Genomic DNA, 15,170 nt, shown 5'->3' on the forward strand with positions numbered 1-15,170 from the left:
CTTCCGACAGGAAGTGAATTGCTGGCATGGACCCAGGTGTGTCTGCAGTTGGGCTGACTTTGAGAAAGCCACCCAATCACCCTTGTGTCATGAAGAATGAATTCTGCTTTGGAAATGTGGAAGCTCTGGAACTCGGGGGTTTCACTCTGAAGCAAGTTGGCATTTTGTAAGTTGCGCCAGCAGAAATGCTTCCTGTTCACTCTGTCGGCTGCAGGGGGTGTGAGCGCTGCTGTGTCCTGTTTCAGTGGCCACAGCTGCAGAACCACCAAGAGTCGGCAGCCGTGGCCTTGCAAAATGCTGCCTCCAGAATGGCTCTGCTCTGCCTGCACCGTCGGAGGCAGCCAGGCTTCTGAATCCCAGTGCCTGGAAAACACAGATGGGGAAAGAGCTCTGGTGCGCAGCTCCTGTTTGGGGGTTTCCCTTTGCCGCTGTGAGAGCAGGAGGGTGGGCTAGGTGGGCCATTGGCCAGAAAACATTCTGCTTTATGGGAGCTCAAACATTCTGAGTCATCAGCAGTTAGGGCCCCATAGGAGAATAAAGTCTATGAGAATTGAGAATCCCATTAGCTGTGAGTTGGAGGAATGGTGGTGTCTGAAAACCTGTTCAGAGTTAGTAATGGAATGGAAATTACGGAAGCTGTACTGAAATTACGGAAGCTGTACTGTACTCAGTTTAACACGGGGTTGAGGCATTGGCCCTTCTGAGGCCCTTCTTGGTGTGCCTTCTCCTCAAGAAGTCCGGAGGGTGGCAACACAAGAGCAGGGCCTTTTCTGCAGTGGCTCCCCGTCTGTGGAATGCTCTCCCCAGGGAAGTTCACCTGGCGCCTTCATTATACACCTTCAGGTGCCAGGCAAATACGTTCCTTTTTGAACCAGGTCTTTCGTTGATCTGATTGACATCCTATGCCCTTTTTAAAATTTGGCTCTTATGGGACGGGTGTTATTGGGTTGTTGTTTTTATTCTGATTATATATATTGTGGTTTTTATGTTGATCTTTTCTGTGAACCGCCCTGAGACCTCTGGATATAGGGCAGTATATAAATTCAAGAAATAATAATAATAATAATAATAATAATAATAATAATAATAATAATAATAGCAGCCTGGGCTTCTGAGCAAGGGCAAGTTATACTATAAGCCACTATTAATGGTGGGCAAAGGCCAATGAGAATAAAGGTCTTAGCAAGCGCTTGGGGCCTTATTTCATAGGGGAAACATAATAAAAATTCAGCAGTATGACAAAAGTCATAGCAAATGTCTTATGTGGAAGAAGACTGGACTTCTGGAAAGGGCACCCAGGGTTGGCTTGGGCAACTCTGCTCCTTTGGCCGGACTTCACAGAGGACCAGGGTGGGCACGTCAAGCATGGGTCACTCGGCCCCAGACGCTGGCCCCCTTAAGCGCCTCTCTTCAGCATCTTCCCGGGCAAGCAAATCCCGACGATATATTAACAGAAGGTTACAGCACACTTATATATTCACCTTTCTGAATTTTCATCATATATTGAAGACCAGAGGGTTGTGATAAAATTCAAAACCATGCCATTGAATGTAATTGCACTTAGATAGAATAAATATATTTATGGAATCTAATAATGAGGTTTGGCAGAATTATTCAAAAGTACTCCAAGTACCAGAGAAGAGAGATTGCTGCCTTTAACGCTTTCCTATATTTATCCCAGACTGTTATCACAGTTTTGTAGTGCCAGGAGTGCAGTGCTAGATTCCCGCTGCATGTTGCAGGTGGGAGCCTGTATGGATAGGGAGCAGACTGTTATCACAGTTTTGTAGTGCCAGGAGTGCAGTGCTAGATTCCCGCTGCATGTTGCAGGTGGGAGCCTGTATGGATAGGGAGCAGACTGTTATCACAGTTTTGTAGTGCCAGGAGTGCAGTGCTAGATTCCCGCTGCATGTTGCAGGTGGGAGCCTGTATGGATAGGGAGCTGCCAGACCCCTGGGATCCTCGCTGCCAGACCCTCCAAATGGAGCAGTAAAGCTGCCTGTGAGCAGTCAAGAGATGCTGAAACAGATCTTCCCAAATAATATTTTCCTCTGCTAAACCAATTCTGTCACTTCCTGTGACAGGCATCACTCGTGGCTTTGTTGACAGCCCTCCCCAAAAATGTCAGCGCCAACCCTTGAAGCCAGCTGCCTCTTCACCAAGCAGTGGGGGGGGGGTGAATGCAAGTTGTTCTTCCGGGATGCTTCTGGTTCATCTTGCTCAGCAAAGATTTTGGGAAGATAAGTTTGATGAATAAGTTCCTTAGGCCTTCTGTCAGCCAGATGCAACTGTGCAGTGTCTGTTTTTATTATATTGAGTCATGGGGTGTCCCATTGGCTTCAGAGTCTGACTTTCCCAGATGAGCTTGTTCAAAACAACAGGACTCCTGAAAAGACGATTTCCGAGTCCTAGGTATGTTTTTAAACCCACTGGTGAAGTGTTGGTGTATTTAGAGCAGCTTAACTGGGTCTGTCTACAGACAGTAATAACATGTTCCATTCTCCCTGTTTGTGTAATTTGTCCACCAGTCTTTTACCACAGCCTGCTGGGTATTGGGACCTGTAACTTGCTCCTAAAGGATATAGAGTTAGGAGCGAGTAATGAGGCGGCCAAGTTTGTTGATACCAGATTGTTCAGGAAGGGTAAAAGGATCTCCAGACTGAGTGAATGGGCAATAAAATGAATTGCATTTGCCAATGTAAACAAGTGTAAAGGGATGCACAATTTGGGGCAGAAAGTCTTAACTTCACTTATATGCTCATGGGGTCTGAACTGGCGGTGACTGACCATGAATGAGATTTTTGGGTCATCGTGGAGAGCTCAGTGAAGATGTCCACCCAGTGTGCGGTGGCTGTGAAAAAGGCAAATTCCAAGGATCATTAGAAAAGGAATTGAAAATAAAACTGCCAATACTATAATGCCATTAAACAAATTATGGTGCAGCCACATTTGGAATGGAATATATCAGGGACGTCCAACTTCCTGGAGACTGCAATCTACTCAAACGATTAAAATTTGGCAGTGATCTACCCCTTTGGGGGGGGGGGTTCAGATCAAAGTTGTTGAGTTTTTTTAGGGAGGTACAGCCCATTTGGGGGGGGTGTTCAGGTCTAATAAATGAAAAAAGGCGCTCAGCGCTAGAACGCTTAGGAAACAGACAGCATCACTGATGTCAAAGCTGCCCGAGGTCCCAGCTCACAGAGGACCAACGCCAGTTTGTCGTTATATACAAAAGTCTTTATTGAAGTTCAGTTTCAATTACACAGCCGTAGCGTGCAGCTCTACGTCTGAAACTCTAGACCGCTGAAGCTCCGTCTGAATCTCCTCCCCCCAGACACCAGTTTAAGACTCTAGCCTTGCTCCACCTCTTCCGTTGCTCTTTCCTCCTCTGGGTCCTCCTGTCAGCTGGGGTCTCGCCCTTCCTAGACTCTTCTGACGCTGAATCCCCTGAGTCTTCCCCCTGCCTCCGGCGGGCTTTAGGACCTGGTTCCCAATCCAGGTTTTCTGCTGTCCCACGCGCCTGTACATTCGAACTTGGCGCGCGCGCCCAGCCGACAACCTTCCTCCTGACCGTTACACTGCTCCTGTCACTGCTTCCCCCTTCGGGGAGGCTAGCTGGACCCGACCTCCCCTCCGTTCCCCCACTCTCCGATGGAGGCGTGGTCAGCCCTGACTCATCTTCTCTCCCTGACACATGGGACTCTTCCCCCCCACTACGCTCTGGTGGGGAAGCTGGTCCTGATTTCCAGCTGCTGCTTTGGGAGTCCCCGCTGGCCCCTTGTTTCTGGTGTGTCCCCCCTGGGACCCCCCTCGCCCTGACCATCGGCGCCTCCTTCTGGGAATCTTCTGATTCGCTGGAGAAGCTCATGGAATCTCTCGGGTCACTGCTATATTCCCCTACGCTGCCCTCAGATTCTTCCCCTTCGCTCTCCATTTCCTCTCTCCCCTGTGCCTCTGTTCCTGAGCCCCTGACATCTGATAAAACTCCTTCCATTCTAGCGATCTAGAGGATGGGGGGAGGTGGGGAGGCTGGATGGAGGAGCCAGCGATCTACCACGATCTACCAAAACCTCCCGGGGATCGTCCAGTAGATCCCGATCGACCTGATGGACACCCCTGGCATATATAATTCTTGTTGCCTCAACTCAGAAAGGGTACTGTAGAGTTGGAAAAGGTTCAGGAAGAAGGTTCATTGTAAGAACAGTTGCGTAACATTAAGAATTAGTTCCTGAGTTTGCTTGTTTTTCCTCTTCCTTCTTTATCTCCTCTTCCTTTTGTGTTACCTGTTTTAGGCAGGTAAGCCTGCAGCCAGAAGCTGTCGTCTTTTTTCTGGTTTTATGTAAGCCACTTTGGGGTCTTTGGGCCTTGAAAAGTGGGTACAGATGCTCCAGATAAATATAAGCAGCAGAATGAGTGATAGGTTATTTTCCTTAAGAAAAGAAAAAACCCATTGACGGGCGTGTCAGTTTATTTCAGCCACTGGGGATTTTTCTGAGCAAAGGGTGGGCATTTTAGCTTGGGAGACTTCTGACAACACACCAGCTTGAATTCAGCACTGAAAACGGTCAGCTCAAATCTCAGCTTCCGAACAGGGGTTTAGAAATGGTTCACAAGGATTGTTGCTGCCTTTGTTCCTCATTGGGGAATTTATCATCACGGCGGTTGCCATGTGTGCCACAGGTTGAGACTGCTTTCTTCTGTGGCAGCAGCAGGGCTCCAACAACGTATGAACTGCTAATGCAGACATACAGAAACAGAAGCACTCTACATTCAGAAAGTCTTCTGCAGCCTCTCTCGTGCTCGTCCTTGCCAAAAGTGTGGGGCAAGGGTCTCACTGCAGACTGGGAATGAAGGCTGAGAGGCGGAAGGGGAGCCTGTTGTGACAAGGATGTGGTCCAAGCCCAGCTCTGTCCGCTGGGGATACCCAGTCAATGCCACAGTGGGCTCCAGGAAGACGGGTGGGGCAAAGCGCTGCCACCAAATCCTCTGAGCTCTCACCACCCTCGGCCACAGCTGTTGCTCTTTGCTCTGGTACTCGAGGGGCAAAGCACATGGATGACCGGCTCTGCGCCAGGGTTGGGCAGCCTTACATCCTCCAGGGCTTGTGGAACTGTGTCTCCCATCATCCTTGACCCTTGGCCTTGCTGGCTGGGGCCGTCGAAAGCACTGGGAGGGCAGTACCTTGACCATCCCTGTTCTCTGTGCTGAAATTCGGCACATCGAGATTATGTGGGAGAAACTCCGTGGGGCACAACATGAGACCTCCGGGTATAGGGCGGTATATAAATTCAGTAAGTGATGATAATAACTTCTCAGAAAATATCCACCTGTCTGTGTTGTTAAGGCGCAGCTCTCTTTGTTTACACTACAGGAAAATTCTCCATTTAGATGGCAGGAATTATATATTTTTTTAGGTATGGTGTTCTGTGGATATTATTCTTACTCTTATGCTATTTATTTGCTGACATTAGGCTCTTGTGCTAGTGGACAGATGATTTGCAATGTTGCACAACAAAGGAGTCCAGCCCAACTCACTACGCAGCAGGTCATGCCTTCCTTCATGCTGCAAAGTGAACTAGCAACTTGCTTGTGCGTCTTCTTGCACAGTGAAGTATTCTGCTGTCAGAAAACATTTCCCCAGTGGAACAAGCGCATCACCAAGTGACGTAGCACTGCATTGGATACAACCCATTTTGATGGTTTCATGAATAGCCACACTTACTGTTCACTTGCTGTCCTGTGGTCCATTTCGGGAAAGGGCCAGATAAAAAGATGGCGATAATTCTTGTGATTCTCTGGGGCATCTTGGCCATGCGCCTGGGGGGTGGGCGGAGCAGATGGCCTTTTCCTGGCCTTTTGCAGAAGGTGACTTCAGCATTCGAAACTCCCATTGTTCTAGGCGCGTTTTGCAACAGGGAATTTCATTAATGTGAGCAGTTCCTGAGCTCTGGGCGTAGTGCTATGCCTAAGATTTAAGATTCAAACTGCCACTGCTGGGAAAAAAGGAGGACCTTTTTCTGCCTCCCCACTGGAGAAGGGACCCTCATAAGAATATTAAGGGGGGTGGGCAGGGGAAATGTGGCTTTGTGGGATTTTTTTGCAGTCTTCAGATGAGGACTATGTGAAAAATGAACTTAAGATTTTAGCTGCAGTTCATTCATTTTCAGCTTTGTACTCTTGGTATAAAAAAGCACGCCCCGGCACTCCGTTGCAGCGCCCATCACCTCGGTTTAAGGTGCCCTTTAGCTCTTTCCTATCTCAGTTTCTAACTCTGGGTGCCTGGGCTGCTGGCTTAACATCCCTGCACTCTTTTTCTCTTCCTTTCTCTAGCGTCAGCCAGGCTCCTGCAAGTGGCCTCTCCCCAGCCGGGCTGCCCATCTCCTTCCATTCCACCAGGTAAAGTCATCTCATCATCTCAGAAGCTCAGCAAAAAGGCGCTCAAGCAGGTGAGTGGAGAAGCGAGGGGAAGGGTTAAAATGGTCCCTGAAATATTCCTCCTGCTTCTGCGTTTCAGGGGCATGGATCTGCCCTTTGCTTTGAGGCCCAAAAGCCTGGCGTGCCTTCCCTCTGCGGCTCCTCTTAGTCAGGGAGCCAAAGCCCTTTGGTGTGGGGCGAGTGAATAGAGAAAGGTTTCTCTCTGTCTCTCGTAACGCTAGAAGTCATGGGCACCCAGTGAAGCTGAGTGTAGGAAGACTAGGAGCAGATAAGTACTTCTGCAGAGCAAACATAGTTAAACTGTGGGACTCGATCCGACGGGAGGCCGTGATGACCACCAGCCTGGGTGATTTTGACAGTGGGTTGGCCAAATTCTTGAAGGAGGGGCCTACCAAGGGCTGCCAGCCACGATGTTCTGGTTCCATGGCTGGAGGCATTGTTGCTTCTGAATGTCAGTCGCTGGAAGCCACAGGAGGACAGAGGGGTTGTGGCTTCCCCTGGATATCAGGCTGGTGGGCTGGATGGGCCACTGACCTGACCCAGCAGGCCTGTTCTTGCACTCATGAACAATGTAAAACAGTTGAGAGCCAGTGTGGTGTAGTGGTTAAGAGCGGTAGTCTCGTAATCTGGGGAACCGGGTTCGCGTCTCCGCTCCTCCACATGCAGCTGCTGGGTGACCCTGAGCCAGTCACACTTCTCTGAAGTCTCTCCGCCCCACTCACCTCACAGAGTGTTTGTTGTGGGGGAGGAAGGGAAAGGAGATTGTTAGCCGCTTTGAGACTCCTGAAGGGGAGTGAAAGGCGGGATATCAAATCCAAACTCTTCTTCTTCTTGTTAGAGAATTGGGGGACACCCCCCCCCCAGCAAAACAGCAGGAAAAACCACAGCGTCTTCAGGCTCCCCCCAGAGGCCTCCCTGGAAAGCCTGGGTGCAATGCTGGAATGAACTTAGAGATGGGGCCAGCCAGGCTTCACTGGGGAGGGCGTTCCCACATCTTTGTGCCACAGCTAAGAAGGCCCTGCTGCCTCCTCTTTTCTGTCTCCTCCCTCTCCTCGTAGGCTCTGAAGCAGAAGCAGCGGAAGCAGCAGCAATGCCGAGGAGCCAGCGTGCAGCCCGTCTCCTCCAACCACCACCTCCTCCAGCAACACGCAAAGGCCGCCAGCCCCTCCGTCCCTGCAAAGCCTGGTATGAGACCCCAACGCCTCGCTTGCCCCCTTGCCTCTTACAGGCACAACAGCCGGCCTGAAGCGGCATCCAGCAGTCCGTTGTTGTTTCTTACTGTTGTCAGAGCTGTTGACCAGAAGTGGAGGAATGATCGCTGGGTGTGGAGCACACTTCCACCTGAGGGCAGCCTCAGCTGTCCGCACATGTGACCTTGGGGTGCAGAGCACACTCCCCCCCCCACAGACACAGACAAAGCCACAGCTGTCTGAGCATCATGCCCTCTATCTAACCTTTGCTCTCTTAGTGGTCTGTCTGTGACCTTTGTCTCCTTCATCATACATGGTTCAAGGGGAAACTGACGCAGTGGAAACAGGTGCCAAAATAACTTTGTACCACCCCACGATCTTGGGATTGGAAGATGCGTAAAGGTCACAGTCCAAAATGTTTTTGCATATTGTGCCAATAAAAGGAGCTTCCGCAAAGCTAGCTGGCAGCTTGCTCCTGCGCAGCTCGCCTGCATTACCAAGTCCCGCCTCATGTCCTTCACTTCAGTGGCCCTCAGCAGAGAAAGGTCATCCGAAGCCCCTCCAGTTGAAATACTTTTTTTAGCTGTACAGGCAATTCCCTGTTTGCATGGAGGTCACGTTCCGGGTCAGCCCACTCCGCCTCCTTCTGGGGCTGAAGGCGGCCCACGTGTCAGCAGCTGCACGTGCCTTGGTCACACGCAAAAGGGTCATTCCCTGTATATGCCAGCGGGATGGAGCTCGTGACTTCCTGCCTGCTGCCAAGCAGGGGCTCAGCTGCAGGGCTGCTTCCTGTCTTCTTTCGTCCCAGGAGCAACTCCTTTTGGGATGGTTCCCACTGGGATATCCATGCAGGGAAGATGTTAGCTGGCGGGGGGGGGAGGGGTTGTGTGTGTAAACTGCTTAGAGGTTTTACTGCAACCAAGCAGTATGTAAAGGTAAAGGGACCCCTGACCATTAGGTCCAGTCGTGACCGACTCTGGGGTTGCGGTGCTCATCTTGCTTTATTGGCCGAGGGAGCCGGCGTACAGCTTCCGGGTCAAGTGGCCAGCATGACTAAACCGCTTCTGGTGAACCAGAGCAGCGCACAGAAACGCCGTTTACCTTCCCGCCGGAGTGGTACCTATTTATCTACTTGCACTTTGATGTGCTTTCGAATTGCTAGGTTGGCAGGAGCAGGGACCGAGCAACGGGAGCTCACCCTGTCGCAGGGATTCGAACCGCCAACCTTCTGATCGGCAAGTCCTAGGCAGGGGGTTGGACTCGATGGCCCTTGTGGTCTCTTCCAACTCTGATTCTATGATTCTAGGCTCTGTGGTTTAACCCACAGCGCCACCCGCGTCCCACTTAAGCAGTATATAGATTTTGTTAAATAAATAAGTTTGGCTGTGTAGCCCATGGCTAGATCTCCAGCTCCACCTTCCCCGATGTGAGCAACCTGGGGTTGTGTTCAGTCTGCTGTATCTGCCGCTGGTACTGTTTCTTTGCTGTATCACTCAGGATTAGGCCCCATTAGGAGAGTTCAGGTGGACACCCTGTAGAGACAGGAGGCTCCCAGGAATTATGAAGGTGTGGTGCTGATTAAGGTATTTTAATCGTTAAGGCCAGTTTGCGATGTTTTTCATAGTTGATTTTGGACCAGTTCGCGTAACCTGGATTGGAGATGGTTGATAGTTTGAAAACTGAAACTTAAGATCACTTGATACTGATCTTAATTCTTTTTTTAAAAAACCAAAACAATTTTTATCAAATATTTTATTGGTTTACAAAAGTACGTGCATTGTTCCATTTTTTAGGTTGTAAAGTCTTTTCTACAGATCAGTTACAATTGATATGAGACATTAATGTTGTGTTCAGTATAAGGTCGGGGAGAAGAGAAGAGGGGTGCTGTGGTGAAACTTATATTCTCTTATATAGTGTCCATGTGGGGTTTTGTGTCAGCATCAACTGGGCCGCTTCTCTTTCTATTCGCTATTGCATTTCCTTGGTAGTGAGAGGGATGGGGGGGCACGGTTGGTTGTCTGTAGCAGCTGCATCTGTGAGGGGGGATTGTTGGGTCAAGTATGCTGTGTGTGGTTTCTTGTTGTCTTGTTGGGCTGTGTATGTGACCAAGGGGAGCCACACCGGGTTGGAGGCATCCTCTTTGTCCCTGGGTCAGTTTCAGTCTGTTGGTCAACTTTTCTAGTAAGCCTGATTCCCATCCGATTTGGTCCCAGTGGTCTAGATTCACTCCTGACAGGTCTCTTCAAGGTCTGGCTGTGAACCGATCTTAATTCTGATGCGTTTTCTCTTTCCCCCTGCAGCTTGGGAAGGAAAGCAATCTGATGGACACTCAAGCAGCTCCCAGAACTCTACGTCCAGCTCGTCTCCCTCCGTTAAAACAGAGCCTTCCCTGCCAGTTCTGGGGAAGAAGCCCTTCCAGAGATCGGAGAGGCTTCATGCAAGTAAGACGATACAATACAATACGATAATCTTTATTGTCATTGTCCCATACAGAACAACGAAATTGGAAAAATATATATCTACATAGGACATTCAAAACCAACAAGCTTGCTATCCCAGCTATCCCAACCTAGTTAGCCCCCTAAAAACTATGATACCCCATTTTAAAAATACAATGTACTCCCATAGAGACTCCTTACACTGCGTTTAAAACCAAAATCGCATTTGGATAGAAACTGTTTCTCAGGCGGCTAGTCCTAGTCTTTATAACCCTGGACCTTCTTCCAGCCACTGTTGTTGCTTCCTTTTTTTAATGAAAAGGCCTTTCCTTGTCAGAGGCCAGTGATGAGGTTTTGGGGAGGGGGCATCAGGGGGCTCCCTGCTTTGAGAACAAAGGCTTGATGAGCGGGAGGTCAGGGAAAGCAGGTTGACCAGTGTGTCGCCCCACCAAATATATTTTGCCTGTCCCCCTCTGGAGCACACCCCACATTCTCAGAGGGGCAGATACCACAGTCATTCCATTTTTGTGCTGGGCAGGCTCATGCGGGTATTTCTCATTGTCAGGGTTCGGTTCACAGGCAATCGACGTTCCAGCAGGGGACATCAGGACCAGGGGCAAGATGGCGGGGTGGGAGCAGGAACTGGGGTCCAGAAGCCAGGAGTCCGAGGGTCAGAGAGTCGGGAGTCAAGAAGCTAAGGGTCCGAGGGTGAGGAAGCAAGGAGTCACGAAGTCAGGGGTCCGAGGATCAAGAAGCAAGGGGTCATGAAGTCAGGGGTCCGAGGATCAAGAAGCAAGGAGTCACGAAGTCAGGGGTCCCAGGATCAGGAAGCAAGGAGTCAAGAAGCCACACACAGCAAGGCAGGGAACGTGTTGCTGTGGCAAAGAGCTAAAGGGAAATGCTGACCTTATATCCCTCCCAGCTCTTGCCACCAGGTGCTGTGAGTTACCAATCGGCCTCACCTGTGTGGCCACACCTTGCCTCTCCAGAACAAACTTAGGAAGGCCCCAGTCCTGCAAAGTCCTACTGTCACAGGGCCCGGCTCCTGCACACACTCCTGACACACATGCTCTGAAGGTGCAGAGTCTGCACCACTGAAGGTGGAGAACAGACCCAGGTTAGCTCCTGAGTTTTGGACAAGGAAGAGGAGAGAGCCCTCCTACCTTCTGATGGTGGCAGCCTGGCATTGCCAGGAAGAGGTCCTGCCAGAGGACACTGAGCCTTGCGGGGTCTTCCGAGCCCAGGCTTCGGGCTGCTGCTCTGCCCCCCGTCGAACCCTGCTGTGGGAGAGGAGCTGCGTTCTGGCCTGCTGCTCCTCCCCTCCTCGCAGATGACCAGGGCCCTCTGTGCCTCTTTGCCCAGGGCAGCTGAAGAGGACAAAATGTGCCGAAATCGACGTGGAGACGCCCGACTCCATCCTGGTGAACACCAACCTGAGGGCGCTGATCAATAAGCACACCTTCTCCGTGCTGCCGGCCGACTGTCAGCAGAGGCTGCTGCTGCTGCTCCCCGAGGTGGACAGGCAGGTAGGCCTTGTGGACTCATAGAGTTGGGAGGGTCCCCCAGTGGCCATCTAGTCCAGCCCCCTGCAATTCAGGAATCGCGCCTAAAGCATCCCCAATGGAGGGCATCCCTGTGGAGCTTTGGCGGTGGGGCAGGAGGGCAGCAGGGCATGGGGCAGTGTGCGTGGTCTGCATGGCTCAGGTGGGTGAGTTACCCTGGACAGACTTGTGGTCCCGAAACTGGTTCTGTTTGCTCGGAACATCGCCAGAAGCAGTTCCAAGCTGAGGAAACAGCCGCTTGGTTTGCACAGGCTGCAGCTTGTGTTCTGGGACATCAGCGGGAGTTGAGCTGCTCTGCGGCTTCTCTGCTCAGTCAGAGCTGCGTGCGGAAAAACAGGAACCCCAAAAGGACCCAGACCCCACCCCCTGCAGCTCCTGCTGCTGCAGCACTGATATTTTTGGAAAGGAGAATTAAAGACGCCGGTTTTGCCACATGCTGACCTGCCTGCTGCTGTGTGCCCCTTCCCCCCCTGGTGTTTTTCATTCATCTATCTATCTGTCTGTCTATTTATCTATCGTATTTTTCCGTGTATAAGACTAGATTTTTCCCTAAAAAATAATGTCAAAAATTAGGGAGCGTCTTATACACGTATACTTCTCCCCCCCCCCCATTTTCTTAAATCTGAGTCCCCCAAAATAGGGGTGTCTTATACATGGGGGCATCTTATAGACAGAAAAATACGGTGTGTGTGTTTTATTAAATTTTCTGTTTTACAATTTAGAAGGCTCATTTAAACATCCTTAAAATACCAATTACATCCCTTCTCTTTCCATGGTTCATTTTGCATATCATAAATCCCTGCATATTTTACAAAAATTCAGTATTCCATTATTACATCCATCAAAACTTACTCACACTGTTGAATTTATCTTAGTGCTGCCAACGTTTTCAGGTGTACACAGTTTCCCCCCATATATTCAATAAACATTTCCCAATCTTCTCTAAATACATGTTCTTCTTATTCTATATGTTAAGTCTGCAAGCTGTGCATATTCTGTCAGCTTAAGTTGCCATTCTTCATTAGCTGGGACCTTGCTCATTTTCCATTTTTGGGTTAACGAAACATGGGCCGCAGTAGCAGCATACATAAATAACCTTTTTTTAATTATCCCCAACAAAAAGGACTCTGTTGTTATTTTTTGAAAAGTACTTTTAAACATTTTTTTCCATTCATTATGGATTCTTTCCCAATACAGTGGACCCTCGGGTTACGTACCTCTCTGGATACGTAAACCTCGAGTTGCGAAAGCTGCAAACCTGGAAGTATTTTTCCGGGTTTTGCCACATGCGCAGAAGTGATCTGCGCGCATGCGTAGAAGCGCTCTATCGCGCTATGCGCAGAATCAGTACCTCTGGTTAAGGATTTTTCAGAGTGTGCACGGACCCCCGGAATGAATTAAATCCGTATCCAGAGGGTGCACTGTACTCTTTTATCCTTTTATGGCCCAGTAGACCTGAAGGAGCGTCTCCACCCCCATCGTTCTGCCCGGACGCTGAGGTCCAGCACCGAGGGCCTTCTGGCGGTTTCCTTCCTGCGAGAAGCCAAGTTACAGGGAAGCAGGCAGAGGGCCTTCTCGGTGGTGGCACCCGCCCTGTGGAACGCCCTCCCATCAGATGTCAAAGAGATAAACAACTACCTGACATTTAGAAGACATCTGAAGGCAGCCCTGTTCAGGGAAGTTTTTAATGTGTGACATTTTAATGTATTTTTAATCTTTGTTGGAAGCCGCCCAGAGTGGCTGGGGAGACCCAGCCAGATGGGCGGGGTACAAATAATAAATTATTATTATTATTATTATTACAGGTCCACTTCCCCTGGTGTTTTTCAAGGACCTTTAGAGAGATCGGCGCCTGCCACCCAGGGCAGGACATGGACTTAATTCCTTAGTTCTAACCTTCCAATTCTGCCTGAAAAACACAGTGCTCCCTTCTTCCCTTCAGGAAAAGCACCTCTGCATTGATACGGCCTTGCTAAAGTCTCTTCCGAAATGAGCAGGTCCCAAGCAGGTGGTCGTGGGAGGGGGGGTGCAGGGGGATTTGGGGACAGGCAGGGAAGAAGCATCTGGGACGTGGGTAGTGCTGTGGGTTAAACCACAGAGCCTAGGACTTGCCGATCAGAAGGTCGCGGTTCGAATCCCTGCGACGGGGTGAGCTCCCGTTGCTCGGTCCCTGCTCCTGCCAACCTAGCAGTTCGAAAGCACCTCAAAGTGCAAATAGATAAATAGGTACCGCTCCGGCAGGAAGGGAAACAGCGTTTCCGTGCACTGCTGTGGTTCGCCAGAAGCAGCTTAGTTATGCTGGCCACATGACCCAGAAGCTGTACGCTGGCTCCCTCGGCCAATAAAGCGAGATGAGCGCCACAACCCCGGAGTCGGTCACGACTGGACCTAATGGTCAGGGGTCCCTTTACCCCTTTTACTAGGGAAGAAGCATGCCTGGAGCTCCCCAGACCCAGAGTCCCTGCTCTCTAATCCTGAGGCCAATTTCTCCCTCCCTCCCTAGACACTGCTTTGCCAGCCTCCCTTCTCTGCTGGGAGACCTGGCAGAGGCAGTGTCGGGTCCTTGGAACCCCATTATTCTTCCTTCTCTCTTTCTCAGGTGGGACTGGATGGCTTGCTGAAGCTTAGCAGCTCCGCCCTGAACAACGAGTTCTTCACCTCCGCTGCCCAAGGGTGGAAGGAGCGACTATCGGAAGGTGAGGCCGCTGAGCCCTAAGTGAATCAGAACAGTAGCAGCAGCAGCCCCTCACCACCAAAGGGAAGCATTTTTGGGGTGCAGAGAGGGAAGTTGTGCCGGCTGCTTCGAACCCCTGGGCTCCTGCTCTTGGATCAGCAGCTGCTGCGTTTGGTTGGGCAGGGGGGCAGGTGCTGGGGGGACGGGACTGTCTCTCCCCTGCTGACCCCTTCCTCCCCTTGCCTTGCGCGTGTGGCAGGAGAATTCACCCCGGAGATCCAGCTGAGGCTTCGTCAGGAGCTGGAGAAAGAGAAGAAGGTGGAGTTGTGGAAGGAGCACTTCTTTGAGAGCTACTACGGCCAGAGGTGAGGAGGGCATTGCCCTGCGCTCCCTCTTCCCTCATGCTTAGCTCTTCAGGGGTTCTGGGCTGTGTGTGTGTGTGTGTGTGTGTGTGTGTGTGAGAGAGAGAGAGAGAGAGAGAGAGAGAGAGAGAGAGAGAGGGCATGCTGTGACCATCACTCAGAAGCATAGCATCTTCCTCTCCTTCCATCCCAGTGTCTGAAAGGGCAGCAGAAGGAGAATGAGATGAGTGAGAGAAGCAAGGAGCTTCTCTCTTTTTTTTCTTCTGAAAATGGCGCCCTTTTATTTATTTCTTTAATATATATTTTAAAAATTCATTTTCACTTTTAACATTTGTCATCATACATAAATTATAATCATTTTACAAACAGAATCCATGAACTTCCCTCCACCACCACCCATCGTTTCCCCAGATATTCTTTTCAAACTGCATCATATCATAGTCTCCATATTTTCCTAAATCTCAATTTTTATTATAGTTCTCGCTTCGTTGCAAGTGTTTTTAAAATCC

At 50.2% G+C, this 15,170-nt stretch overlaps 2 protein-coding genes across 3 annotated transcripts in view; one reads left to right on the forward strand and one right to left on the reverse strand.

Moving 5' to 3' along the window:
- HADHB (hydroxyacyl-CoA dehydrogenase trifunctional multienzyme complex subunit beta) overlaps positions 1–15,170 on the reverse strand; it is a 348,394-nt gene that overhangs the window by 279,022 nt on the left and 54,202 nt on the right. The window lies entirely within an intron of this gene.
- The window catches only part of ASXL2 (ASXL transcriptional regulator 2), a 32,404-nt gene that overhangs the window by 9,976 nt on the left and 7,258 nt on the right, over positions 1–15,170 (forward strand). For both annotated transcript variants that reach the window (XM_081188409.1, XM_081188410.1), the window contains 6 exons: positions 6,331–6,446; positions 7,494–7,620; positions 9,926–10,066; positions 11,426–11,589; positions 14,225–14,321; positions 14,559–14,664. In XM_081188409.1, the coding sequence (XP_081044535.1) occupies positions 6,331–6,446; positions 7,494–7,620; positions 9,926–10,066; positions 11,426–11,589; positions 14,225–14,321; positions 14,559–14,664 (751 nt within the window). The remainder of the gene's footprint in view (positions 1–6,330; positions 6,447–7,493; positions 7,621–9,925; positions 10,067–11,425; positions 11,590–14,224; positions 14,322–14,558; positions 14,665–15,170) is intronic.

Source organism: Podarcis bocagei (genome assembly GCF_964188305.1).
Source record: "Podarcis bocagei genome assembly, chromosome: 3".
In the NCBI taxonomy this organism is placed as follows: Eukaryota; Metazoa; Chordata; class Lepidosauria; order Squamata; family Lacertidae; genus Podarcis; species Podarcis bocagei.